The sequence below is a fragment of the Podarcis gaigeae genome, assembly GCF_964106915.1.
Source record: "Podarcis gaigeae genome assembly, chromosome: 10".
Lineage (NCBI taxonomy): Eukaryota > Metazoa > Chordata > Lepidosauria > Squamata > Lacertidae > Podarcis > Podarcis gaigeae.
The window spans coordinates 30104176-30131706 of NC_139686.1; the positions used below are offsets into that span (position 1 = coordinate 30104176).

General features: G+C 43.1%; 3 protein-coding genes and 1 long non-coding RNA gene across 5 annotated transcripts in view; 2 read left to right on the forward strand and 2 right to left on the reverse strand.

The window, feature by feature from the left end:
* Positions 1 to 659: 659 nt before the first annotated feature.
* Positions 660 to 1841, reverse strand: LOC310826648. Its single transcript, XR_014555908.1, has 2 exons — positions 1734 to 1841; positions 660 to 1332 (listed from the first exon to the last, which is right to left on the reverse strand). It is a non-coding gene; the product is annotated as an uncharacterized lncRNA (long non-coding RNA).
* On the forward strand, positions 1331 to 6300 carry ATF4 (activating transcription factor 4). Its single transcript, XM_083701744.1, has 3 exons — positions 1331 to 3458; positions 4804 to 5118; positions 5362 to 6300. The coding sequence occupies exons 2-3, from the start codon at positions 4902 to 4904 to the stop codon at positions 6210 to 6212; spliced, it is 1068 nt and encodes a 355-aa protein (XP_083557870.1). The 5' UTR covers positions 1331 to 3458; positions 4804 to 4901; the 3' UTR covers positions 6213 to 6300.
* Positions 5340 to 12463, reverse strand: RPS19BP1 (ribosomal protein S19 binding protein 1). Its single transcript, XM_083701745.1, has 4 exons — positions 12337 to 12463; positions 12114 to 12254; positions 10158 to 10255; positions 5340 to 9232 (listed from the first exon to the last, which is right to left on the reverse strand). The coding sequence occupies exons 1-4, from the start codon at positions 12386 to 12388 to the stop codon at positions 9092 to 9094; spliced, it is 432 nt and encodes a 143-aa protein (XP_083557871.1). The 5' UTR covers positions 12389 to 12463; the 3' UTR covers positions 5340 to 9091.
* Positions 12464 to 12498: 35 nt separating this feature from the next.
* Positions 12499 to 27531, forward strand: part of CACNA1I (calcium voltage-gated channel subunit alpha1 I) — a 376846-nt gene continuing 361813 nt past the window's right edge. Inside the window, exons 1-2 of one of the 2 annotated variants that reach the window (XM_083701729.1) lie at positions 12499 to 12885; positions 15717 to 15802. The gene's annotated coding sequence lies outside the window, so the exon portion shown is untranslated. The remainder of the gene's footprint in view (positions 12886 to 15716; positions 15803 to 27531) is intronic. The other variant, XM_083701730.1, reaches the window with a different exon arrangement.

The following is a 27531-nucleotide window of genomic DNA, read 5'->3' on the forward strand; positions in this document are numbered from 1 at the left end:
GTAAATAAGCCAAGTATTGCTAATGTGCACCAGTGGATTCTTCAGCTAAGTTTGCATTCCCCACCCCTTTCACAGAACAGCTGCACACACACAAATCTAGTTAAGGCCATGGGGCTGAACAAACACAGATACTCTTGCACCATCAAAATCAATGTGACTGGGGGCTGGTTGTAAAAATGAGTGTTTTGGCCTAGTGAAATCTATTTCTGCACATATGTAAAATTAGCCTTCATGTAATCTATCTTCAACTAACCAAACTAAATTTGTAAAAAAGAAAGAAAAAGAAAGGAGGTAATCTAATGTATTTGCCAAATGCACATATTTGGTGCAATGCAGTGCTAAATCAATTTTTTTTAAAAAAAAAACTTTATCACTTGTGACCCAGAGGGGCATGGTTTGTTGCTTTTTTAAATACAGTAACAGATTGACCTGCATCAGTCAATAAAATCTTGTACGACCTTTTAAGCAAACAGGAGAACTGCTAGCACTCTGTCAATGGAAAACACTGGTGCTGACGTGTCCACCTAGTGATTATTTTTCCCCTCATCAGTCTTGGGAAATGAAGTTCCTTTTACTATATCCTGTTGAAGATTTTATTTTGAAAAGAGGAAACAGAAGCTGAACAACGCTTATCTTAAAGAAGGAGACAATAAGGTGTATGTGTTAGAACTGGTTTATTTTTAACTAGCAACATAACCTCATGGGCTTCATATTCCCAACCAACATACAGGTTTAAGTAGCACTGGACAGGCTAAAAAGTCCAATTGTGAACACTCTTCATTTGTGAACTTGTTAATTTTGAAACACTAAAGCTTTTAGGCGCTACATAGCTTTGAGACAAGTTGTGTATAGTATTAACAGTACAACAAAATTACAAAAATTACCTGGCCTTCAAAGCACTGCATCCAACATAAGTAATGTATTAGCTATCTGTAAATTTATATGGATGGAATTGCAACAGTAACAACAGCCAGTTCAAGTAAAGAGTTTTCCATTCATACATACTTTGTTAGTATCTTTTTGAAAATGACAGTAAATACAGCATCATATTTAGCAGAAGTCAGCAACTACTGCAAGTATTCTGTGACTATGTCTTTCCTTAGCTAACCATTATTGCTGCGCAGCTGAGTCCAGTGCTTGCTTGGTAGCTGCAGCATTGCTTTATTTATGAGAAAAAAATGGACGCCACAATGGAATTGAGATAAAGATTTGTTGGACCAAAACTTAATCAGCACAATTATGACACTCCCTATATGACCTTGAAGCTAGCCTGCCTCACAGGGATGTTGTGCAGATAAAATGGGATGACTCCACGTACGTTGCCTTCAGTCTCTTCGAGAGAGAAAAGACAGAATACAAATGAGATCAATAAGAAAATGCAGCAGTAGTGGAAGAGGTCACAGAGCTGTGCACTTTATACTACAAATCATGATTAATCCTTCTATTGTGAATGCTTTAGTACACAGATAAGTGTAGTTTTTTCATTTCGCAAAAAAGAAAATCCCAAAGACTTCCCTTTTCCTCACTTTTCATTTGTTGTTAGAAACAATTGTGCTTTTATTGATTCAGGGCTACCAGACCACACAACATGAACTTTCATGTTGATTCCCGTCATGAGGGAAGGAGGAAGAAAAAGTTGTGAATCACCCAGAGATACTGGCAGAAGAAAGGAAGTGGATTACCCAACACGAAGGGGGTCAAGCTACATGTTATGTTATTTTTAAAAACCATACCCTATGCTTAGCACTGAGGCAGTTATTCTGCAGGAAAAGAAGCCGAATGGACAGGGAAGGAAAAGGTGCCCAAACAATTTATGCCATCTGCACCAGATGCTGGAAAGGATGGGGGAGTTCCCCAACTTAGAAAGCGCCCCAGAACACATACACCCCAGCGGCACCATTTCTTCTACGCGCTCCCGTTTTGGGGAGGACAGAAACGTGCATGGCAAGGGCAAAGAGCAGCTCCTTACACCCTTCCCTCTCTCGCTTATCGTCCCTGGGTGCAGAGAAGAGGACTGGGCCTACGGTGCTGCCTAGAAAACGTGGGAGCAGCGACCAAGGCATAGCGATCTCATCCTTTTACCCTCCCGAGAGCTCAGAGGCGCGGATCCAGTCCAGCGCACCACATACTCGCTATGCGGCCCTGAGAAGCAGGCAGGCAAGTGCGAGGAGTCAGCATGGGCGGCTGCTGCTGCCTGAAGGCTCATCTCCCCCCCACGCCCCCCGAAGGCTTTATGTCCACTCTGTGGGCCGCTTGGCCATCTTGAGGGAGAAGCAGCTGCGTTACACTCAATTCTTATCTCTTTCATTACATTCATAGTGCATTAGGGTGGGGAGCGATTAGGCTCGCCAGGCGCCATCTGCACCCCAGCACAGCCAAGAAAGGGAGAGGGAGAGGCGGTTACTGCGCCCTATAGGGCTCCTGCGGACGGAGCTCCACAAAGGCCAGTTCCAGGGGAGCAGCCATGTTTAGTCTCTTGCCACACCGACCAAACATGGCAGCCGCTCTGGAAAAGGGGGAAGGAAAAGGATGGCAAAGAAGATGGAACAAATTTCCTTTCCTATATTCACATTCCAAAAGAAGGGAGAGGCAAGCAGCAGCAGCGCATTAAGAAACACGCAGGACGCGGACAACGAAAGGACGTTTGCGCCGTCCTCCAACCTGAGGCGGTTAAATTTTTAATGCGCGCGTGCGAAACAGAAAATAATTCTGCCTCCCTCCCACCCCTCAACTGCCTTTCGGAACCCATTGACGCCCTTCCCGCTCTAAGCCAATGACGGTTTACAGTACACGTGGACAGGCGCTGTCAGCCAATCGGGTGTTTCTATGTTCACGTGCTATCTCGAGTTCGGGACATCATCTGCTCCAGCCAGTCGCCTTCCCACTGCTCCAAGGAAGCCAATAGGAAGCCAGCCAGCCGTTTCTGCGTCACGCGGTCTGACCTTAATTGAGAGCCTGGAGAGCGGCATTAGAGTAAAATAGCACAGTGTAGTACCTGAAAACCTTCCGCTGACTTTTGAGAAGGGGCAGGCAGATCCAGTCGCCAAGCCCCGCGAACTGTACGTTTGACCCCTAGAGTCCTGCAGAGTGCCCTCTGAGAAAATCCAGTTCTTTGAACGAAGTTATTTTAACTCTGGAAACGGTTGGTGGAAGGATCCTGTTGGAGTGATTGCTCTTCGAGGGGCGCGTCCTGCCGGATCTTGTTGCATATAAATACGGAAAGCGCGGGCGGCGCAGCCTCATTGTCTGACTGTAGAATTAAGTGTGTAGTCTGCTGTTGCGTGTCGCTGTCCGGGACGCAGCTCAAACGCGGCGTCGAAGCGAGGGGGTGATTTTTGCTACCGCAGCCGCCGCCATGGCATGGTAGGTGCGGCAGTGCAAGCGGCGGCATCGGCCATTGCAGAGGCGCAGCAGCATCGGCCGCGGCCTCGGCATCTCCAGGCATCTGCAACCATGGCGTGAGTATCGAGGAGGGACAAAAACTGGAGGATCGCCTCGTTCTTCCGAAGGAGGGGGCGACGAGAACCATCTTTAAACATAAGACAGTAGTGGGCGGCGGCAGAGCTCATAGACTCATCTCACGGGATTAAAAGCCCCGGGGTGTAATTAGCAGCGTTTTACGCTCCGCTTCCCCCACTGGAAAAGGGTCGCGCCTTGACATATGCTTTTGTGGGCGGGGCATGAAGTGGGGATAAGGTGACATTGTAGAAATACCATAGTTCGTCCTCCCAAAATAAAGATCTACCATGGAAGTGGAAAGGAGATCAGAGGGTGGGGCAAGGCTTCCCTTGGAGAGAAAAAGGATGGGAGAGGTCTGTTTGTCCAAAGTGGAGGGTGATTTAATGAGCCTCTGGGCTTCCCAGGGTAATTAAAGTGATTTCCCTTCATAGCTAAGCAAATGCTCATGAGATCTGAACTATTGACAGATCTGTGCTGTGTCTTCCTATATAGACCAAAGATGGCATTTAAGGTAAATTTGCTGTGGCTTTCATGAGCCAAACAGCTGTGGTTTATTAGTACCTATTTGCCAGGCAACTGGTAAAGCTTTTCTCAACATACAGTGATGGGCAAAAGGAGCAGCTCTAATTTTTGTTTAATTTTGCTGGGCCCAAGACACTTAAAAGGAGAAAAATGCTGGCTTTCCCTAGCTTCAGATCTGACTGTCTGTTTTGGATTGGTTCCATATTTAGCTTTCCAAGAAAGGGTGGGGATTTCAGATGGCTCCCTGTCACCTTGAAATAAGTTTTGTGTATATCTATTTGTGGAAAGTGTTACCCTTTTTTGATCACTGAATGTGAATTCAAACTATTTGGCACCCCCTTACATTGCTGCTTCTCAGCCTTGATTAGAAAAATGCCAGGATACCAGGAGTAATCGAACCTTCATGGAACGTGGCAGGACACAAAATGGCTCCCTATTTATAGGGTGGGGACATGCACAGCAGGCAGATCATGAAATGGCTGCAGCTGTTGCCTTTGACGCTTGTGAATGCATGAATCAGACCAGGAAAAGTGGTGGGTGGAGCTGAAACTGTGGCTGTGACCATATATGGTTGGGAGGAAACCCAAGCAGGCTGCCTTGCAGAAGTGAGAATATTTTCCACAAATCCTAGTTGGCGCTATTGTACAATAGTGCCTTGTTGGTATTCATTAGAACTCTCTTGGATAGGATCCAGATACAGTGTCCTAAACTGGAATCATGGGGTGCTGTTGTTGCAGTAATGTACTTTTTTTCGTCTTTTCCCTCTCAAGGGATAACCTGAATTCAACATCAATGACAACAAAAATTGCTTGTGTCTTTCAGGTTTTTCAAGCCATCAGACAGCAGCTTTGCTGTATTCGACAAAGACACCATCTATTTGTCCACACTTTTTGACGACAAAGTACTAAAATCTGACCAAAATGAGCTTCTCAAACACAGAGATGTTGTTGGGGGATTTTCTGTCCCCCTTCAACCAGCCGTGTTTGGTGGCTGAGGAGGGCCTGGGCCTCCTAGATGACTACCTGGAGGTGGCCAAGAACCTCAGTTCGCATGGGTTCTCCAGCGACAAGGCTAAAGTGGGCTCTTCCGAATGGCTGGCTGTGGATAGTTCGAACAATGCCACAGACAACAGCCAGGGTAAGACACAGACTAAAACGTATTCTGAAAACGTTGGGTGGCCTGGCTGAATTATAGTTCTATGTAGTAAATGTGTGGCATTCCTAATAAGATTAAAGAGCTGAGCTGATATGAGTGCTAGCAACATCATCTAAATATGTTAAATGAGCACAGGAAAGGAGAGAAAAAAACACTTTTTAAAAACCCTCATTTATAAAGTTCATTGTTTTCTTTTTCTAAAAAAAAATGTCATTTCTTTAACAGAGGATGCCTTCTCTGGCATGGATTGGATGGTGGAGAAGATGGATTTGAAGGAATTTGACTTCGATGCACTGTTGGGTATCGATGATCTGGAAGCCACCGTCTCCCCAGATGAGCTCATGGCCACGTTGGAGGACACGTGTGATCTATTTGACCCTCCTGTCCAAGAAATTCCCAACAAAGAAACTCCACTGATAACAGAATTAATTATTCATTCTCCTAAGTCTCCCTCTGGGGCAGACCAGGTGGCCCCACTGGCCCCTTTGTTTCCATTTCCCCTCACTCCAGAGTCAGTGATTTCCACTACAGATCATTCTTTCAGTTTAGAATTAGGCAGTGAAGTAGATGTTCTTGAAGGAGACAAGAAAACTGAAGCCCATATCTTAGTAGTGGTGATTCCAAAGTGTGAAAAAGAGGATGAAGCTCACTCAGATAATGATAGTGGAATATGCATGAGTCCAGAATCTTACCTGGGGTCTCCCCAGCAAAGCCCCACCACTTCTGTTAATTCCCTCAGTGATTGTCAATCAGCCACAGTCTTGCATGATAGCCCTGTGAGGTCCAAACCTTATGATCATCCTGCAGATAAGGTAGTGTCAGTAAAGATGAAAGGAGAAAAGAGAGTAGATAAGAAACTGAAGAAGATGGAGCAAAACAAGACTGCAGCTACACGCTATCGACAGAAGAAAAGGTTAGAGCAGGAGGCCTTATCAGGGGAATGTAGAGAACTAGAGCAGAAAAATGAAACACTGAGGGAAAAGGCAGATTCCCTGAGCAAAGAAATTCAGTATTTGAAAGATCTAATTGAAGAGGTCCGGAAGGCCAAGGGTAAAAAAGTTAAAGTCCCAGAATAGGGTAGTCAAGGGTATATGTTACATGCATGTATATAAGAGCTTAGTACAATGAGCTGTGTATTGTTGCTTAATAAATTATTTTCTAGTACACATTTGTCTTGTGTCTTGCAAATGGAGGTTTTACTTACAGCAGGCTTGGTCTGCAGATTTTAATAAAATTCAAAAAGAATAAAAATAGAGAGGTCTGGATTATGCTGGTGAGGGGGGAACCTGGCAACTGCACTTGATAAGGCTTAAAAAATGGGATATGGCACTTTTGGTAGTATTTATCTCCAAGCTAGTTATGTGTGGATATTTTCATATATATCGGTACAACCAATAAATAGTTCTAAGTTTAATGATCCAAAGGCCTTTATTCTCAAAAGCAACCTTAATAGCAGTTTTACTCTGCTATGTACTTGGGGGTGGGTGTCATTTGGTTAGATACAGTTGACAAAAGTCCATGAAGGGAGGAGCAAGAGCTAGTTCTATGAGTTTTTTTTTTAATTTGGTTACGGTAATTTGTCAGACATCTTTGGCTGTTTGCACACAAGGTTTTGAAACACCATATTGCAACAAAAACGCACAAAGAATTGAAATGATAGCATTTCTGTTCAGTGTGACTACACCCTGGGCTGGGGGGGGGGGGGAGAAAAGGAAGTTAACTAAGAATATCCACACTGAAGAACACTTAACCGCAAGACAGCTTCATCTGCCTCCTACATTGGTGATGCTTTTTCCCTTAATAATCTGAAGAAGCTTTCAACAGCCTAACAATTTAGCAATCAGTAGCAAAAGCTATGTACCCATAGCTTTTGACAACCACAGTAGATTTACTGGCAGAGTGCTGTTGCCACATTTTGGTAAAGTTACTGTGCCGTGCAGCAGATTTTGCCAAGTAATTTAAACCCAAATTGATTAAGATGAGGTGGAGAAAATATTTAAAATATTTTCACATAATTGGGGCAGAGGGGTATTTCCACTAGTAAATACATCTTTGATTTATCTGGCATGAGTTCAGCAGTCTTAGAAATTGCACTGGCGATTTTGCTGCACTTGGAGTGATGCACTGAAAAGTTTAATACAGATGTTAATTATTTTTTTAATGGGCCAGAATGGGGGCTTGGCAGCTGCCCAAGGCTGCTAGGTGCAGATGGTGACTCTTAAAATGAATTTGCACAATAACAACAATTGGCTCACTGAGGGAGAGCTGTGGTCCTTACACCATCAGCCATAGGGAGCATGGCCAAAGCTCTGGGATTATGGAAGTTTAAAATAACAGCTGGAGAGCAGTGGCTTTCCCATCTCATTTTGGGGAGACTAACATGCTAGGGTTTTGCAGAAACTGCAAAATTAAGAAATAATTTAAATAGTTCACAAGCTGCTGAACATTTACACCATCAGCTACCCTCCAACACTATTGGCTCCCAGCCCAACTTGGTCCAAGTATACTGAGCACTTTAAATTAAATTTGTCTACTGTCCTTCCCCCGATGATCAGTGTCTCACAAAAATACAAAAAGAAAATTACATACAAAAGCAAAACAAACCAATAACCCCACTCCCATAGACACATTTAAAAGGGTATATAGGATGTTAAATCAGTCAGGCCTGGTTAAAGAGGATCATTTCTGCCAGGGGTCCAAAGGTGTGTAATAAAGGTGCTAGCCAAACGTCCCCGAGGAGAGCATTCCACAAACGGAGCCACTGCAGAAATGGCCCACTCCTGTGTTGCTGCCACCCAGACCTCTTGAGGCACACAAAGAAGGTCCTCAGATGACAATCATAGGGTCTGGGTCGGTTCATATGGTGGCAGGCAGTCCTCAGCAGTTCAAAGCTTAATATGTAAAAAAACCCACTTTGAATAGAGCCTGGAAACTCATCAACAGGCAATTCAGGATTGGTGTAATATGCTCAAACCTTCTTGTCCTGGTTAGCAACCTGGCTACTGAATTCTGCACCAGCTGGAGTTTCTTAACTGTCCACAGAGGCAGCCCTATGTATAACACACTGCAGTAATCGCCCAGAGTGGGGCCACCCAGTCTGATGAGCTGCGTATAAGAAATGTTACTACTAGTACTACTACGACCCTAGAGGTTACCAGAGCACAGGTGGCAGAAGTTAGGCTATCTCTATCCAGATAGGGATGTGGCTGGGTCACCTGTCGAAGCTGATGGAAGGCACTTCGCTCCACTGAGACCACTTGGGCCTCAAGCGACAGCAAAGGATCCAGAAGTGCCCCCAAGCTACTTGCCCTCAAGCTACTGTAAGAGCACAAGTTACGCTATACCATAAATACCTACCTTGTAAGCCTCAAGAATCATTTTCAGAAACTCAACTAGTGACCCTTTTCACTTACTAACAGAAGCAGTGTTACTACAGCCTCACACTGAATACAGAAACCTAAGATGCTTTAGACAGATGATCACTTGGGGTACGAAGCACAACTGTATATATGCTGTAATTTCTTTGGAAGAAGGACGAAAATGCAAGTGTAACAATAAAATACACATTTATGGAGTTTTCCTAGTGGCATACCTGCAAAAGGAAATGTATTTAATTCCCACACTTTTAGCGAATTCCCCTTGCCCCAACATTTGCATTCAATTTGTTTCTCAGGCCTCTTAACTATTTGGGGGTGGGGGATGATTGGTTCCAGCCAGCATTTTCTCATACTGCTGCAAAAAGTATTAGAGAGGTAGAAGTCCCAAAGTAGGTTATTCCTAGGAACAATGTTTTCTTGGTAAGAAAGAGCAGACATCCTGCATGAGAGGACTGAACAAGTTAGATGTAAAGGTGCTTCAGCTCCCTATAGTAAAGTTCTGCTCCCAATTGCTTATAAAAAGGAAGTATCCTAATCTTTGATGTTTTCTCTATAACCAGGAGACAGTGCCGTTTTCTTCAGACTGCTCCAGTTCCCCCAAAATATTCTCTCTCAAATTTCTGGAAGTCTTCCTCGGTGAAAACGGTGCCTTCGGGCTTCTTTTTCTCCTCCTCTTGACGGCGATCTCTGGCTTTCCTGCCTCTATTTTGGGCCAAAACCTTCAGACACAAAACAAAGGGAAACGAGAAGTTACAGCTTTCTATTATTGCAAAACTACTTACAGTTCTCAAATCTCAATTTATCTTCCAGCTCAAACAATCATCTGAGCACAGACTGCTGACACACTGTTCAAATAGAGCCAAGTCTAGGCTCTGGTTCAAAATAATTTAAGGAAATTCAGTCCAACAAGGCTACACTCTGCATTGCTGCATACCAATACTAAAATTAAATCATGGTCCAATTTCAAAAGCAACTGCCTCTTCCTTTTGGGAAGAAAAGGACCCATGCAAGGTGAGAATAATAATAAAAAAAAACTTGAGTCAAAAAGTCTGATTTACAGTCTAGTAGAAATCATTTTAGGAATTCCCCAGACGGTTTAAAAATATATTTTTAATGTATTAAGATAAATATTTACCATTTGATAAGAATGGCAGAGCAAGAAGCAATAGGAATTAGACGGTAAGCGGAAAAATGCAAGTTCTTTCTCAAGATGCCCTGACCTTAGGAACACAGAAAGCTGGCTTACACAGAGTCAGACCATTGGTCCATGTAGCTCAATACTGTCCACACTGACTGGTAGTTTCTGGCCAGGAATATCCCCAGTCCCGTCTGGAGACTGAATCTGGGACTTGTTGCATGCAAAACTGATGCTCTGCAACTGAGCTACAGCTCTTCCTTTTGAGACATCATTTCAACTGATACTTTACAGGTATAGAAATTTGTTAGTTTTTCTTACACAACATATGGCACATAGAACCCATATTTCAGGCAAACTTTATCAACTCAATTTCTATTAAAGAAACATTATTGTTAGGGGGTGTGACAAGGCACAAGGCAGGAAAAACAAATTTGCAGCGGCAGCACATTCCTCACCCCTGCCTCCAAGTAAACTATGGGATCTAATGAACAGAGTAGAAGGCTCACTTTCTGAGTGATGGTGCTGTCTGTCATGAAATGGCTACTCGTCATGTACTTCACATTTTCCTGAAAATGGTCAACAGCTTGATGTTTCGTATACTCCTCTGGGAAGGTTAAGAAAATAATTGTTAGTAAGATTGTTCAACAGATACAGCAAGATGTAACATGCTGCTATGACTGATACTTTCTTTCATGTACGGCATGGACATTGCCACTGCGGCCCAGATTTATTAATTTTTTAAATTGCCCATCATATAGTATAGCACAGGTTATAGATCTAAAAGTACAGATAAAACCGGTTATGTGGTCTTTCATTGGATCAACTAGGACCATGCGTGGGGCATGTGTTAATTCCCAATGTGGAGAGCAAAATTATTTACTAAAGTGAATACTGCAGTCACTTCAAGGTAGATAATAGGCCAATCACAAAACCTTCCAGATCTTAATTATAATATAGTACATTGAGAAGCCCAAGGAAGTGGGGAAGTGATGGTAGTAGAGAGATTCATGTCTATACAAATACACAATTTGGATCATTAAGCAACTAATGTAACTAATGGATACAAAACAAGGACAGATGCCTGGGCATGTATTATTACAGTCTTGCAGAATGTTCCTGCATGTCATTCACAATTCTCCATGTGCACAGAGTTTTTTAAAGCAGCTCCAGCTGGGGCAAAAGTCAGTTTGTCTTTTCAGTTTCCTTTTGAATTCCTAATCTGCAAACCATCTGAGGACCTCAAGGACTGCCTTTCTCCATATGAACTGACATAGACCCTGCACTCATCACCAGTGATTTACAAAACATATATTTAAGCAAAACATTTTGGTTTCCATATTCCTTAGTTCCTTTGATGTGAACAGAGGGTACTGTAGGTGAGGTAATATTCAGATAATTAAGGCCTCTCTGGTTGATCCATAATTGCAACAGAAATGTCATTTGCTCTAGAAAAAACTCAAAATGCCTGGGTATATATACTTGGAGATATACCCGTATTTTTCGCTCTATAACACGCACCTGACCATAACACGCACATAGTTTTTAGAGGGGGAAAATCCGTAGGCATGCCACCCGTAGGCATTCCCTCCATAACACGCACAGACATTTCCCCTTACTTTTTAGGAGGAAAAAAGTGAGTGTTATGGTGCAAAAAATACAGTATCTATATATTTGATACAGGATCTCATTGAAGAAACACAGAGAACATGCCAATGGCCCATCTAGTCCAGGATCCTGTTCTCGCAGTTGCTAACCAGATGCTTACATGAAGTTAGTAAACAGGATTATGAGCAGAATAGCACTCTCCCCACCTGTGATTCCTAGCAACCGGTATTCAGAAGCACACCGCCTCCCACAGAGGAGGGAAACATAACCATCATGGCTAGAAGCTACTGATAGCCTTATGCTCCATGAATTTGTCTATTCTTTTAGCACCACTCAAATTGGTAGACATCACTACCTTCTGTAGGAATGAATTTTGTCCTTTATACATTCTTTGGTTTCTCCTGAATTTTCCAACATTCAACTTGGTTGGATTGCACTCAAGTTCCAGTATTATGAGGGAGAAAAACATTTTTTCTACCCACCTTCCCCACACCAAGCATAGTTTAATGCACCTGGATGCATATCTCCTGTTATTCCCCTTCTCTCTAAACTAAAAAGGCTCAACCTGGAAGAGAATAACAGGCATCACTCAACAACAGCCACACTCCCTCCTGTTCTGAAACTGCCACCTCGGCTGCAGCATCTGATACACATAAGAACAGCTGAAGAAGGAGGAAAGTCAAAGCGGTTCGCTTTAAAACTTGAGCATCTCTGCTGTTCGTCATCGTAATAAATATAAGGTTTCGGTGATTAACTGCATCCTCCCGGGATTCAGAGCAAGCTTGCCTGAAGGGTTTTGCTTTGATTGGTAAAAAACTTATGGGTGGATTCGAAGATAATGGCTCCTCGGCGCTCACCTAACGCGGACTTGATGACTTTGCCCTTGACTGTCGCCTTCTCCTTTTGGGGCCGAGAGAGCTTCTTTTTCCTCGCCCTCGCCAGCGACTGCTTGTTGGCTGGGCTGGTGGTGGCTGCCCTCTTGGGCCGGGGAGCGGACGCTGTCCAGAGGAAGAGAAAAGGCCTATTAAAGAACGAACGGATTTCATCCCTTTCCCTTAGTCCCCCGCTGCCTTACACTACCTCCCGCCGTCTCCAGCAACTCCAGACCCTTCCTCAGCAAGGAGGCTGACATGTTGCCTCGCTTCTCCCACGTGAAATGCCCTTCTTCCTGTCTCGCTTCTATGGTACTACTGTCTATGATGAACGCACTTCCGTGTTTCTTCCCGCCACACTTCCTGGTGTGCCGTGCTGGTTTCTGCCACACTTCCGGTAGTTCTATGCCGCACCTGCTTAGGTTTTGCTGGCGGTTGCGCAGGGCAATGAAATACAGTACTGTACTGTACTTAGAAAGCGGGTGAGGGAAGGAATGGCCAGTTTAGTTTTTAGGCGGGAACGCTGAGGGTGGCCGTGCAGTCCTTTGCGTGTCTGCTCGGAACTAAGCCCTATTGAGTTCAGTGGGCTTACTCCCAGATATGTCAGTAAAGTATTGAACCCTGAGTGGCTAAAGTATCCCCCATTTCTAGGGCGACATCTTGTGAGCCTCCAGGGGCTGAAGTTGGCTGTTTATCCTTCTTATTTTTATTTATATAGCAACTTCTGCCCCGTCTAATTTTAGAGTGCTCCAGACAGGTAACAACAGTAAAAAATAAATAAAAGAAAATCACTTTACAAAACCAAGTAAATGTCATGAGATTTACAATATGTAAAACAAAAAATCGGAGCTTCTAAAATAAAAATGTTTTGTCTACTCAGTTTCAGGGTTGCCATATTAAAAACCAAAATTCCTTACACCCGCAAAGTCGTTGAGCGTTTTTGGGAAGACCCCAAAACTGTTGAACTTTTAAAAGGAAACCACCAATATTGTTGAGCTTTTTGGGAACAAACCCAAATTGATTTAAAGCTTTTTGAGCTGTTTTCACTGTTTTTTCCCATTACGTTCCCATATATCTGCATATCCCCTGACATTTCAATAATTTTCCTGATGTATGGCGAGCCTGCTCAAGTTTCCTAGAAATTTGAGGGATGGGCTAAGGCAGTGCTCACTTGTAAAGTTACTCAACCTGTCTAAACCTAACCCCACTTACTGGAGCCTATTTTCCTGCTCTACAATAGAAAATGAAAGAATTTCACATTCCTAGTCAACAATGAAGAAATTTAGATTTTCTTCATAATGTTAACATAGTTATATGTAGGCATTATATGTTTGCCTATAACTTAAGCGTAAGTAACCAAACAAACCCATGTTGCAAAGAGAACGTCAGCAATGTCTAGGCAACACGATGACTATGTACATATACAATAAACAATCTTTTATAGAATTCCTTCAAACCATAACAAGTCCAAAATGAAATCTTTAGACTAAAGTTTTCATTTAGGACTTGTTATGGTTTGAAGGAATTCTATAAAAGATTGTTTATTGTACATGGTCATTGTGTTGCCTAGAACTTAAGTGTGACATGGAGTGAGTGAGGGAGCTTGTTGGCCCAATAAAAAGAAGTACAAAAAATGCCCCTGGTAATGGGAAAAAAATAGCCCACCATTGTGAGTCCCATTCAAAAACATAATGGATCTACAGTTTGAGAAGCACTGGGCTAAGGGATTATCCATAAAGTATATTGTGTATTGGGTAGGAGGAGATTGCAAAAAGCTTATAAAGGAGGGGTTTACTATTGGTTAAAATGGGACAAAGTGTTATAACTGGGTGGGACAGCATTTATTTCATTTCTTTATTGCACTCCACTTATGTCTCAGGGTGATGTACAAAATACAACAAACACAACTAAAAGCAATACAAAATAACAACAGATAAATTTAAAAACGTCAAAGTAGACAGCCATAGCAGAGACCTTCTCCATCTCAGAAAGGTTGTCAAAACAAGCATGTATTCTGGAAAGCACAGATAGTGGGTGCCTCTCATATTCCATTATAAAAAGGCTTTAACAAGTGTGATATGCTTTATGGATGGCCCTTAAGTCAGTGGAATACTGCATGAATAACTGATATCAAATCTGCTTATTTTCAGAAATTATTTTAAGTGACAAATGCTTTGAGTGACAAATGCTGTTTTTACAGTCAAGTGGTATATAAATTTTATGAAATAAAAAAATTATATGAAATAACAAAGAGATCCTAATAGGAAACACCATGTGAGGTTTAGGGTTTCCAAATGGTTATTCTGAGAAGGCAGGATCCCTCCATGCTGTTGAGAGAACAATTTTGCATCCATGCTGCTGTTCCAAAGCTTCATCTCAACTCAAAACCCTATAAGAAACAATGCTCTGGGGCAGGCGTGTGCAGAAGAAGGTGGATTGGGATCTGTTCTAGATCTCAGGGTAATTTGCAGTTGATCAACAACTCCCAGCTGTTGCAACAACAAATTGCAACAACAAAAGGCTCTCTTCTACCCCTTTCTAAAATATGCTGCTGAGCTAAAGAGACTTGAGGGGAAACCAGGAATGGCATGTAGGTGTGAAGGAACTGTGAGCTCATTTCTGATAATTAAAACAAATTCCAGCTTGAGCATGGGAAGGCGCTCTCTGTTCTTTAATTCTAAAAGTATTCCAACACCACCACCTGCCAACTCAAGTCATTATTTAACCCCAGGTCTTGGCTGTAGTTAGCATTTTATAATAAAAAAAAGCAAAGTAGGTCCTGCAAAAGTGGTGTCTGTCAGCTTCTGCTGTATGGTTTTTCAGAGAACTGTGGTTAATCAAATGGGTTTTAGGGCCCAATCTTCTACTGAAGATTTGGACCCCATCCATAACTCATCTTAGTATAGATTATGAGCCCCTTGCCCCTCTTTTAATCCCCCCTCATCCATACAGCATTGTCTTCCACCTACCATTGTCACACGCTTTCTACTCCCTACACCTGGAGATTCCCTATGCAATCAATGTAATTCTCCTAACTGGATTTCGAAAGTACAGGGAATCTCTGGATTTAGGGAGGAAAGCCTGTGGAACTGCAGTAGTTGGAGGAGAGCACTGCATGCACAAGGGGGAAGAAACTGTGAGGTGTAAACGATGGTGCTCAGAATTCTTTGAGGGTAAATAAAGTGCTTTGAATGTGTTTTAAAGGCACAGTGTATGCAAGGCTACAGGGAGGAAGAACGTTTTACATAAAAAGGGAGCACATTGTACAGAACAACTTAGTCTTACAGTGTACAGAGAACCTGAGAACAGAGCCAGCCCACCCATGAGACAGGGAAGCGGCTGCCTCAAGCGGTGGAAGTGCAAGAGCCTTCTGGCACACGGCATTGCCACTCATCTTCCCTACCCCCGGGGCTGAGTAGATGTTTGTCAAAGCCTTGTGGAACGCTCCCCTGCTTGCTGAGGTCAGCTGGGTGGTAGTCGTACTGGCATGCAGCAGAAGGGTGGGATGGGGGACTGGGGTACAGGGAGAGGCATATTCCTGTTTCTCCTCATGTAGCTTGATAACATTAGCAATATTTATTTGCTTAGAACCCTAACAGGACTTGGGATTCCAGACATAAATACCAAACTCCACTCCATCAGCTGGGGATGCCGGCACAGAGCAACCCACACAGGTAAGCCTGGGAGAAGGGAACACATGCTGTAGCAGTCTACAGTTGGTTAACTGTCTCCCAACTCTTCCCCCTCACTGTCCTTCCTCTACTGAATGTGAATTTGTATTACTCTATTCAGTTTGCTGAGCAATCTAATGAATGTGGATGGAAACAGGTTGAACTGGAAATGCGCCATACATTTAAAGCATGTTTCTGCCTTTCCAAGAATCATGGGAACTATAGTTTGTTGAGGGTTCTGGGAATTGTAGCTCTGTGAGGGGCAAAGTACAGTTCTCAAGATTATTGGGAAGGGGGAATGTGCTCTAAATCAGGGGTCAGTAAACTTTTTCAGCAGGGGACCGGTCCACTGTCCCTCAGACCTTGTGGGGGCCGAACTATAGTTTTGGGGGAAAATGAACAAATTCCTATGCCCCACAAATAACCCAGAGATGCATTTTAAATAAAAGCACACATTCTACTCATGTAAAAACACCAGGCAGGCCCCACAAATAACCCAGAGATGCATTTTAAATAAAAGGACACATTCTGCTCATGTAAAAACACGCTGATTCCCGGACCATCCACAGGCCGGATTTAGAAGGCGATTGGGCCGCATCTGGCCCATGGGCCTGCTCTAAATGTATGATTTTTATGCAGCCTCACGGGGGGCTAATTTTGCTGGTAGAGGCTTCTGAGGTTTTTCCCTTCTCCCTCTGCATGAGTGGAAAGAAGTAGGGAGTCTTCTGTGATTTGGTCTAGAAAGGAGATGACTAAAAATGGTGTGCTAGTGCCTTCACCACTAGCCTCTTTCATGAAGCTAGTCACAATTTCCCCCCACTTCATTTCTTGTGTGTGTGTGTGTTCATGACTGGGATTTATAGTATGTATATATAAGTGTGTGTGTGCTACTTCTCTTGCATATTTGGCCACATAAAATATCCTTTGAAAATCTATAAATGAGAAACAGGCATGTATTATTACTGTATCAGCGCAGCTCTAGATCTTCACTTTTTCAGAGACTTAAAAAAAAAAAAAATCAATCCTGGAAAAGCACGACAGAACTTTGCTGGAAATAACTTACCAGGCAGGGATCAATGATAATTTATTGCATCCAAGTTGCAACTGGGCAGCTTTTCTTGGACAAGGATTGCTCACACCCCTCCTTTCGGCTTCTGCTCCTCTTTTTCTATTCTGATCTCACAGTCTACTTGGCATGTGCAGCACAGCGTAGCACTTGCAACAAATTGGTGACTTTGGTAGCCCTTGTCCTTGTAATGCTAATGCTGGCACTATTAAGAGATTTTCTCATTACATTTTCTGTTCCTCAAGGAATCAAATTTATCTCGGCCTTGCCCGTGCCAGACAATATCGTTTTGTGCCAGTTCTTTAAAGGGTTTATTGACCAAAGGCTTTGAATTCATCTTGCTAGATATTTTATTATTCCTTTAAATACTAGCGAGGATGTATTTTATACTGAGCAGTGTGCTTTTCAGCTGTTGTGTTGTTTTATATGAATCAGCAGTTTAAGAAAATACCACTGCTCAAATTAGTTTCAGTAGCTGAGCTCTTGGAAAGGCTCCTCTCTGCTTTTTCCGCTTTTAAGTCTTCAGTGCCTAGGACTTGCCGATCGAAAGGTCGGCGGTTCGAATCCCTGCGGCGGGGTGCGCTCCCGCTGCTCGGTCCCAGCGCCTGCCAACCTAGCAGTTCGAAAGCACCTCCGGGTGCAAGTAGATAAATAGGGACCGCTTACCAGCGGGAAGGTAAACGGCGTTTCCGTGTGCGGCTCTGGCTCGCCAGATGCAGCTTTGTCATGCTGGCCACGTGACCCGGAAGTGTCTCCGGACAGAGCTGGCCCCTGGCCTCTTAAGTGAGATGGGCGCACAACCCCAGAGTCTGTCAAGACTGGCCCATACGGGCAGGGGTACCTTTACCTTTACCTTTACCTCTGTTCTGTGCAAATGGTTTGAGGCTTCATTATATTCTCTTAAATCTCTCCATTCAAGATTTATCACCCTTAAATGAAGTGTACAATAAGGATTGAGTCACTTGACCCTGAAAGAAGGATTGATACGGGCTAAACTGAAGTGTGATATGTTTGGAGTTGGGTGTGCAATGAAACTGCCATTGGATGTCTTTATGTGATGATGATAACATTTTTTCAGAGTAAGCTGACTTCCTGATGTGCCAGTACTGATCTTAGAGGCTTTCGTAGTGACTTTTCAAAGTGCCACCTGTCGTGGAAAAATTATGATTTGTGCACATAGTGAATCAATCACATGATGAGAAGTCCAAACCTAGCCCACTTCTACCCCACTGTATGGAAAGGTGGGATATAAATAATAAAATCATAGAATTGGAAGGGACCACCAGGGTCTGTTTCAAAAATGTACACAGTGCCTATCTGTCCATTAGGCCCTTTAGGCTGATTTAGGAACAGTACAAAACTTTCTGGCATCTTTTTGTTGTTGTTGAATTACCCAGTTCACTGAGAGCCTTCCAATTCTGATTCCTGATTTTACTGTGAATTGCTTTGGATGTTTCATGGGAAGCAATTCATAAAATAAATAAATAAGTAAATTAAAAATATATATATGGATGAATAGAAATTGGTGAAAAATGTGGGATATAAATGCAGCAAATTTATTAATTAATTTAAAGCCTGTCTACCTTAGATGGCAAAGATGAATACTGAAAGAGAGGATAGAGATTGATAAAGGAATAGTGAAGAGTAACAAGTTATTTTCCTTGCCAGGCCGATGTTCGCACTGGCATTTTGGTGAAAGCGAGGGAAGTCCAGTTTAGACCTTGTACCCAGAACACCTTGATTCAAATTCCATGTGCTGGATGGCCTTTCTAAGGGCTGAACTATAAGTCACTTTTGCTGGCATACTTGGTGTGTTTTTCCCGGCATGCTTGATTTTTTGACATGCTCCCTATTCAACTTGCCTCTTTTCCTTGCCCCCTGCTTTGCCATGCTGGCTATTAAAAAAGAAAAGAAAAGAAGTCAGAGGAAACTATGCCTAAGTGCTCATTAGCAGCTTAAAATGCAGTGTCAACTCCCCACTGCTTTTCAGGTCACAATTTTATGTTGTTGCGCACACTGGAGAGGAGGTGGGGATGTCTTCACCTGATGCACATTACCTGATTTGTTTCCCTGTGCCTGCAACACCCCCAAATCCTATTGAATGAAGCTGTCACCTGCACATGTGCTGCTGCCATCTGTGCATGCTCAACAGATGCCTCGGCTCAACTGTAGTTTACATTTTCAAATCAGATGGAATTTGGTTTGCGGGAAAACACATCAGACAGCAACATTTCTCAAGAAACTACAGGATAGGTAAGGGACTGTGGCTAACGTCACACATACTCAGCTTCAAATGCCAGTGGTGAAAGCACACTGGACATGGAGTGGGCCCAGCCCAGCCTATGTGACAATTGTTGTGTCTTGTTTGGTTCTGAGACAGTAAAGAATACCTGAGACAGACTGCAGACAGGATTGTGAGATAAGGATGGTAAAGCACCAGATGCAGAAAAGGCAGGGGGCGGGGGGAATGTAAGAATGGGTTTTGAGGAAGGCTTGAAAGATGAGGGGCAAATAACATTTTGCGTGATTCTGGAATGCAGGCTTATGAGTGGGAGCTTGTCTTTGGCCAATGAAGTGGCGCTGAAAGGCAGTGGGGCTATAGGTGGAAGCAGCTGCAAACATTTGCAGAGCTTTATGGGGGTTTGCAGGAGGGCCCCATAATATCCCAGAAGTGCTGTGCAGTTCTCTCTGACGAAGTTCTGCACATAGGCTGGGCTGGGCACACTCCATATCCAGTGTGCTTTCACACACACTGTGTGTATGGGCACCCACACAGTGCTGGCATTTCTGTTTTATTTTCCTTTCACATAGTAGGCTCTGGAAGCTCTTTGAGAACTCTCCTTCAATATATCCATTCCTTTCGCTTTGAACTTCTGTGCCCAATTTATTGCCATTTAATCTGACAAATTTATATACAACTTAATTGACAACTCCCCTCCCTGCAGTTGGTTTACTTAAAACAATGTCAAAGATGCAGCAAAATCAAACATTAAAAACAACTTGGCATTAAATTTATCAAAACATAAACAAAACCAGCAGGTATAAAACAGTCACATAATAAAACTATATGCTAAAATTGTGTTTTAAAACTGTATGTCTGGGTAGGTGTGCCTAAACAAAAATGGCACATGCCAAAAACAATGCAGTATAGTGAATGGGCTTGTCTCATAATAATAGGCAGAGATTTCCAAAGAGTAGTGGGTGCTGCCACACTGAAGGATCAATCCCTTGCAAATGCGGGACAGACAGGATATTGAAGAGCGCCTTTTGCACAGCAGTTTATTGTGGATTCAGTTTTGTTGACAGAACTGAAAGAGGAGAACAGGACTGAGGCCAAGGCTGTGTACACATTACCAGCTTCGACGTTGTTCTTTTTCTCAATTTCGATTGAAGCTGGTTTGCGGGGTGTTAAGTTGTGGGCGAACATATCAGACGACACAGCGATTCTTCAACAGCTCTTGTTTATTCAGAGGCCAGAATAGAACTGAACTGAAGAGCTCAGTCAGCCTGCTTATATAGAGCTCCAGAACAACGTAACTGTTGCAACATTCTAAAACTATCCAATCACTGAACGTCACTTTCAATCTTTGATTTGCATAACTATCTACAGTATCCCCCTGCTGGCCCAGGGTGAGAACTTCAGTACATAACACCGGGGAATGCATCAAAATGCAGCATTTCCTACAAAGTGACATGATAGGTACAGGATCAATATGGATTGTGGCTAATGTTGTATGCACACGTCTTTCCAAACCAGTGGTGGAAGCGCACTGGAGGAGCACACTGTGTTTGTGCACAGGCCTCAAAGTTTGTACAGGAGTTTGTACACAGCCTTAAAGTTGCTATTACCTCCCGAGAATGACCTCTAAGAGCTGGAATAGAGATCCAGGTTGTTCGCCTGTTTATCATCTTACTGTATGTCTTGATGAGGTATTCATTATTTATAAACCAAGAGGAAGAGAGATAAAAAATTTACAAGGGAGAGATGAACCAAATATTGGAAATAAGAGCAGTCAGGGTTTGGGTTCTTCCCTCACTTTGACAGTCAGAAATAACTACATGCTCAATGAATTCAAGACAGAAATTCAAGGAACTGCCTTCCATTTGCTTGCATTCAGTCAGCCATAAAGGCAAGGGAGGAAAACATCATTTTTCAAAGCGATGTCACCAGTTAAAAGCCAAAAGTGTTTACACCACACGCCTGCAGAACAGCCAGCCAGTGATCCATATCTCTTTGTAGGTAAAGCGACTGCCGAGTAAATTGCCTCGGGTTGGCAAATACAGATAAATATGAAGAACGATGGAGCTGGATGTTGACACATAATGCAGTGCTATTCCAGTGGAAATGTATAATACTGTAACTAATGGAACAGTACAGATTCAACAGTAAATCACATTTTGTATTCAGGCTACGTAGGACCTCTGTGAGAGGAACTAAGGAACTAATTAGTTCAATTTGTATTTTAAAAAGGTAAATGCAAATTAGTTTTTAAAACCTTGCTAATGAGGACATTTTTAATGGATTAAAATGGGAGTGGGGGAATCTTAACTCTGGGCGCTTCCACTAGGCAGTTTATTTTGGACTCGGTTGCTGCTCATGCATACACGTTTTGCACAGTTTCCTCACAACGACATCCTTATCAAAATACTATCCCATATCCCACTTGCTTTAATCCAGATTTGCCTTTCCACTAATAAGTAAAAAAAAACCAAAACAATAACAACCAAAGGAACGACCAGTTCAGATTAAATGGGGAGGGGTGGAGAGCAATGTGGGATGGCATTTTGATGAGAACAGGATTGCGTGGGTGCTGCAAAAACCTGCATGCAGGAGGAACTATTGAGGGAGTTGGAGTTGGGTATGTTTATTTTTTTTTTTTTTTTTTAAATAATATTTATTAAAGTTTTCCAATTAATTACAAATTAATAAAACATCCAATTTCAAATCTTTTTCCAATTACATCCTTTCAGGACTTCCCCTTCCCTCCCCCCCTTGTATTCCAAATCTCTCAAATAAACAGATAATCTCAACAAGTTCTTCTCCTCACTTCAAACTTGTTATCCTTAACCCAAAATTTTTTTTTTTTTTTTTTTATAAAAAAAATTATTTTCCATTCCCCTAAAATCGGCTTAGTCCCTCCACGAGTTCCCCACTTTAGAATACCATGTAGATGTATATAGCCTAAATAAAACATAGTTTACGCCCTTTGGGTTCCACATTTCCCACCCCCCCTTTTCCCGGTTGCGTTCCCAATATTCCTCAATGTCCGATATTTCCACGTCTCTCTAAGTCATAGTCCTTTGCCAGTCCTCTTTAGTTTCGCATGTCCAATCATGAAAGGATTCTGTCTCAAAGAAAGGCCCATTTTTTCCATCCAGATTTTTATATCCAGGAGTGAAAAACTCCAAATTATAATCCTTAAGCTTGTCAAATCTGGATGTCCCAAATGTCCCCACTTTCGACTTAATCCAATTCTTGTTGTTTTGTTGTTCTTATTGGCCACACTCGTCTTTCTATTTCTTTCTGTCCCTGTTTTCCTGCACAAATGTCCTAATTCCAAAAGTTAGTTCCTTTGCAGAGGCTTGTTGCTCAGAAACAAAACATTACGTCAAGTTCCTTTCATTCCACAACGGATGATTCCATTGTCTTCTTCGGTATACTGGCCTCTGTAGTCATAATAATGTTCCATTTCTGCAGTTTCCCAGGAGATAAAAAATTCTGTTCAAATTTCCAACTAAAACCACTTGTGATATCCCTCGGCTCCTCTAGGTGGATTGCAAAAACTGAGTTCTCTTCCAGATCACATCCATTAGCCCTAGTAACTTTGTAATCCTTATTTAAAGCAATTTGTGTCCAATTTATAACAAATATAACCTGCAAAGTCCTTGTGACATAGTCTCTATCTTGTTTTTCTGCTTTGACAGCTCTTTGACAGCTGTCAAAACTTGCCTTTCTCCTCTCCAAACACCGTCATCGATCGCTCCCGGGGTTCCAGGGGGGGGGGTGTTTTTAAGTCCAAATTCTACTTTCCTCCTCCAGCTCAATCTCATATTCTTCACTCGTGAGGTTCCAAACTTGCCAAAATGATGTTATTCCGATCTTAGTTATCAAATCCTTTGTTTTGACCCTTCTACAATGGAGGGGGTGGCTGACTTCCTTTTTTGCGCCTCCCCCGCTCGCTCCGAAATTTTTAAAATTTTGTCCCTCTTTTTAGTCCAGATTCCAATTACTTACGGGTTGTTCTTTTAGGTCCAAATTTTCAAAGGAAAAAGCCAGCGCTCTCCGCCGGATGGCATGCGGCTTCGCACGGCAGGGATGGCAGAGGACTCAAAACACCACGCTTCTCCCCGGCACCCGATCCTTAGCCTTTAAAAAGGCTCCTTCACGAGTCGGGAGGGCGCTAACGGTGCCAGCCGAGTCTCCATGTCCACGGCCCCCGTGGCCGTGGTTTTTAAGGGTCCCCGCATCGCCGGTGCGGTAGGACCCAGCCCCTGCCGTGCAGGCTCCCTCCGGAGCTCGGAGGGAGTCCGCCATTCGGCGATGGCGCCGACCCGGAAGTGGAGTTGGGTATGTTTAGACTGAGAGGTGTCAGGGTAGGCAACTTCAAATATCTGAAGGGTATGGAAGATGGAGCAAGCTTGTTTTCCGCTGCTCAGGAGGACAGGAGCTGAACTAATTAATTCAAATTGATCTTAGAAGCACCATTAACCCTGACAGGCTAAACATTAGGAAGAACTTTCTGACAGTAAGAACTGTTCTGGAATGGCCAGAAAAGAGACCCACAGGCTAGAAATTCCCTATCCCGGTCATAATACAAATGATAAAATACAGGGTGTTTTCAACATTCATTGTGCCCATGGAATCAATAGCCTGGGACAGGGGATGAGGTAGCTGTCAAGCTGTGCAATCCCTATTGACTTGTTGTGAGAAAGTAGGTAGGTGGGGGACTGGCTAAGGTTGGTTGGGCAATGCCCCCTTAGCCCGAGTGGACTTGAATTGTGGCTGGAATTACTTTAGATGGCTAGAATTACTTGAGATAAATAATGCACTTCAAATGTCCTTTAAAGGGAAAGTGTGTATGCAGCCCTAGAAAGCCATCACAGCAGCCAGAGACTGTCCGGAGGAACAGAATGCAGGGGGAGTGGAAGGGAAATTTTGGAAGCCTATCAGCTGCCATGAAATTCTCCCACTGTTAAGTTTATGGTGCATAAAATATACTGCTCCCCCCCATATACTTTGGTTTTAATATGAGAACAATGATTTATGGGATAGCTCAGTTGGTAGAGCATGAGACTCTTAATTTCAGGCTCGTGGGTTTGAGCTTCATGTTGGGCAAAAGATTCCTGCATTGCAGGGGGCTGGACTAGATGACCCTCGGTGTCCCTTCCAACTCTGCAATTCCACAGTTCACTATAAGAACAGTAAAAGAGCGCACATCAAAGGGCTTGTGCACACTTGCCTTTCCTTCGTGCTTCCCAGGCACTGTCTGGGCTTAAAAGCTCTGTGTTCAAGCACAGGTTGTCGCCCCCCCCCCCCGACGTTTCCTTGTGAAAACCTGCTCTTTTAAAGCTGAATCAGAGTAAATGGCAATTGGTGGAAAACCAGCTGCTGAGTTCTTTTGCTTGCACTTATTTCACACACACACTGTGGCCCAAACAGCAGTGCTCACAGGGGGGTGATGTCAAAGGATGTGGCGGGGAGGTTAGAGGAGCTTCCAGGCTGGGGGCAGTGCCCCTCCTTCCCTACTCTTTTCCATCATCTTCTGCAGCACAGGAGAAGGGAGTTTTCTGTTTGTTCGCTTCTCCTCACCAGTGACAGCAAAGTGGCCTTTTCAGAAGTGTGCTTAATGTCAGGTGGTGCAGGGCCCATTGGAGGATGCACAGAATTACTTTGGTCCTTGTTGCAATTGCTTCCTTTCATCACAAGGTGTCGCCATTCCATGACAGACAGAATGTTTTGCAGTTAGCCTCTTGGAAGGCAAAGGAGAAGGCTGCTGAAGGATTGCTGTGACCCGCAATGTGTGTGTGTGTGTGTGTGTGTGTGTGTGTGTGTGTGTGTGTGTGTGCGTGCCAGAGTGTCTGTTGAGGGTAATACCTTTCTCTGGCTTGTTGATGAGCACAATGACCTATTTCATTTAACAACATGCGAAATGCATTTAAATAATAAAAAAGGAAAAAATGTTCATACAATAAACCATGCTGAATACAGTTAGTATAATAGCATAACACATATGCAAAGGTATATTTGTATGCATATATATGCATACAAATATACCTTTGCATATGTGTTATGCTATTATACTAACGCGGGTGTTATGCTATTATACTAACGCGGGAGGCACTGTGGGTAAAACCTCAGCGCCTAGGACTTGCCGATCGCATGGTCGGCGGTTCGAATCCCCGTGGCGGGGTGAGCTCCCGTCGTTCGGTCCCAGCTCCTGCCCACCTAGCAGTTCGAAAGTACCCCTAAGTGCAAGTAGATAAATAGGTACCACTTTACAGTGGGAAGGTAAACAGCGTTTCCGTGTGCTGCTCTGGTGCTGGCTCGCCAGAGCAACTTCGTCACGCTGGCCACGTGACCTGGAAGTGTCTTCGGACGGCGCTGGCCCCCGGCCTCTTAACGTGACATGAGCGCACAACCCTAGAGTCAGTCATGAGTGGCCCGTACGGGCATGGGTACCTTTACCTTTACATATATATATGTGCGCAATAGCATTGTAAGGTTGGTCACTAATGTTCCCCTATTACAAATAGATAACTGTGGTTGGGAGTGTGTGAAGTGTCTACCAAAAATACAAGTGATGGTGCCCAGATCTTGTTGACCCAACGTTATATCCAGAATGGCTCTTCCTGCTTGTTGTTAGGGTGACTAAAATTAAATACATTCATTCATTCAAAAAATTATGTTGCTTAATATGATAAAGATCTCTTAAGTGTTTTAAAAATACACTAACAAAGAGTTCAAAACTCCTATTCTTCTAGGCGCATTTTGCGACAGGGAATTTCATTAATGCAAGCAGTTTCTGAGCTCTGGGCACAGTACTCCATCTAAAATTTCAGATTAAAACTGCCACTGCTGAAAGAAAAGGAGGACCCTTTTTTACCTCCCCACTTCCAGCCACTCTCTGAAGGCTGGAGAAGGGACTCTCATAAGAATATTAGGGGGGCGGGCAGGGGAAGCATGCCTTTGTTTTTTTGCAGTCTTCAGAGAAGGACAAGACCATGTGAAAAACGAACATAAGATTTTAGCTGCAGTTCATTCATTTTCAGCTTTGTATTCTTGTTATAAAAAAGTGCGCCTAGACACTCCATTGCGGCGTCCATAGCCTAGGTTTAAGGTGCCATTCAGCTCCTAGCTTTCATATCTCAGCTTCTAACACCACACTAACAATGTATTTTTAACAAAATAAGAAAAATTCAAACAACGTTCAATAAAATCACCTTAAAAACTGGATAAGAGTAAGAAAAACACAACCGAATATTACAAATAAACTAAGCTTAATTGAAGACTTGCCCCTTGCATCTTTTAAAACTTGCATGGGGTGGGGGGGATTTCAAAGTGTGCAACTTGTTTCGCATGAGTGAGAAGTACACCTGCTGAAATTTATTCTTGCACACAAGTCTCAAAGTAAAGAAACTGTCTTCTCCTTTGCACTTTATCAAACTGTGTTTTTGATCAATAACGCTTCTGTAAATGCCACAGAACACTGAGTGGGAGCCTCTCATGTTCCTCCAAACCAACCTTTGTCCCAGTTTGTAAGGCACCTTGCACAGACTTTTTCAAAGCAGTGATCCTTCTGTAATGACCATTATGTCAGTCCTAGCAGAGTCATTAGGTGTTGTTTGCAGATTGCACTCCTTCCCCTTTTTGATATATGGCTCAGGCTGACATGATGCACTCACATGTTTTTTGCCATTTCGGCTGCCGTCTAAGGGCTTTTCTGCATGATCAATTGAATGAGCTCTTGGGATACTTTCCCCTTCCACCTCCAGTAATGTGGTTTTTTTTAATGGGTTTTGCAAAATGAACATTATCACTTTTTATATTTTATAAACAAAGACAAACTACAAAAGAACCCTACCCCCAACCACATTCAAATGCATAAAGTCTTTGTTGAAATGTCCATGTCATATAATTATAATCTTGTCTAAATTGTTGAGATGCCACATGCCTCAGGAAGGCCACATTTCTTCTTCTTCTTCTTCTTCTTCTTCTTCTTCTTCTTCTTCTTCTTCCTCTTCCTCTTCCTCTTCCTCTTCCTCTTCCTCTTCCTCTTCTTCCTCCTCCTCCTCCTCCTCCTCCTCCTCTTCTTCTTTGCATATGTAGGGAGCCTTGCAGGTTGTTGGTTGAGATGTAGGGTCTGAAATCCCACCATACAGTATGCAATTGTGTTCTTCATCTTGCTACATGGGCACGTCTGCTAACATGGTCCCTCTCACCCTCCTATTTCAACTATGAATGAACCCCATTCATAAATGAAATAAGGCTGACTTCACTGATAATGTTTTATTTTACCTTATTTGCTTTTGCACACTCATAGCAAACATGCTCTTCAAGTGTTGGTTCTTATCCAAGATGGCAGGATCCACACACAGAAGAGGGAGGTTTGCAGAAGTACAGAAGACAACAGGAGAAACCTGTAAAGAGGATTACACCCCGTTTCTG

Excerpts from the sequence above, each read along its gene's own strand:
- RPS19BP1 (XM_083701745.1), bottom strand. The coding sequence starts at position 12,388 with ATGTCAGCCTCCTTGCTGAGGAAGGGTCTGGAGTTGCTGGAGACGGCG. Across the intron at positions 12,255-12,336 it reads GTTGCTGGAGACGGCGGGAG|CGTCCGCTCCCCGGCCCAAG; the intron begins GTAGTGTAAGGC and ends TCCTCTGGACAG. Across the intron at positions 10,256-12,113 it reads AGTCATCAAGTCCGCGTTAG|AGGAGTATACGAAACATCAA; the intron begins GTGAGCGCCGAG and ends TAACCTTCCCAG.
- ATF4 (XM_083701744.1), top strand. The coding sequence starts at position 4,902 with ATGAGCTTCTCAAACACAGAGATGTTGTTGGGGGATTTTCTGTCCCCC. Across the intron at positions 5,119-5,361 it reads TGCCACAGACAACAGCCAGG|AGGATGCCTTCTCTGGCATG; the intron begins GTAAGACACAGA and ends TTTCTTTAACAG.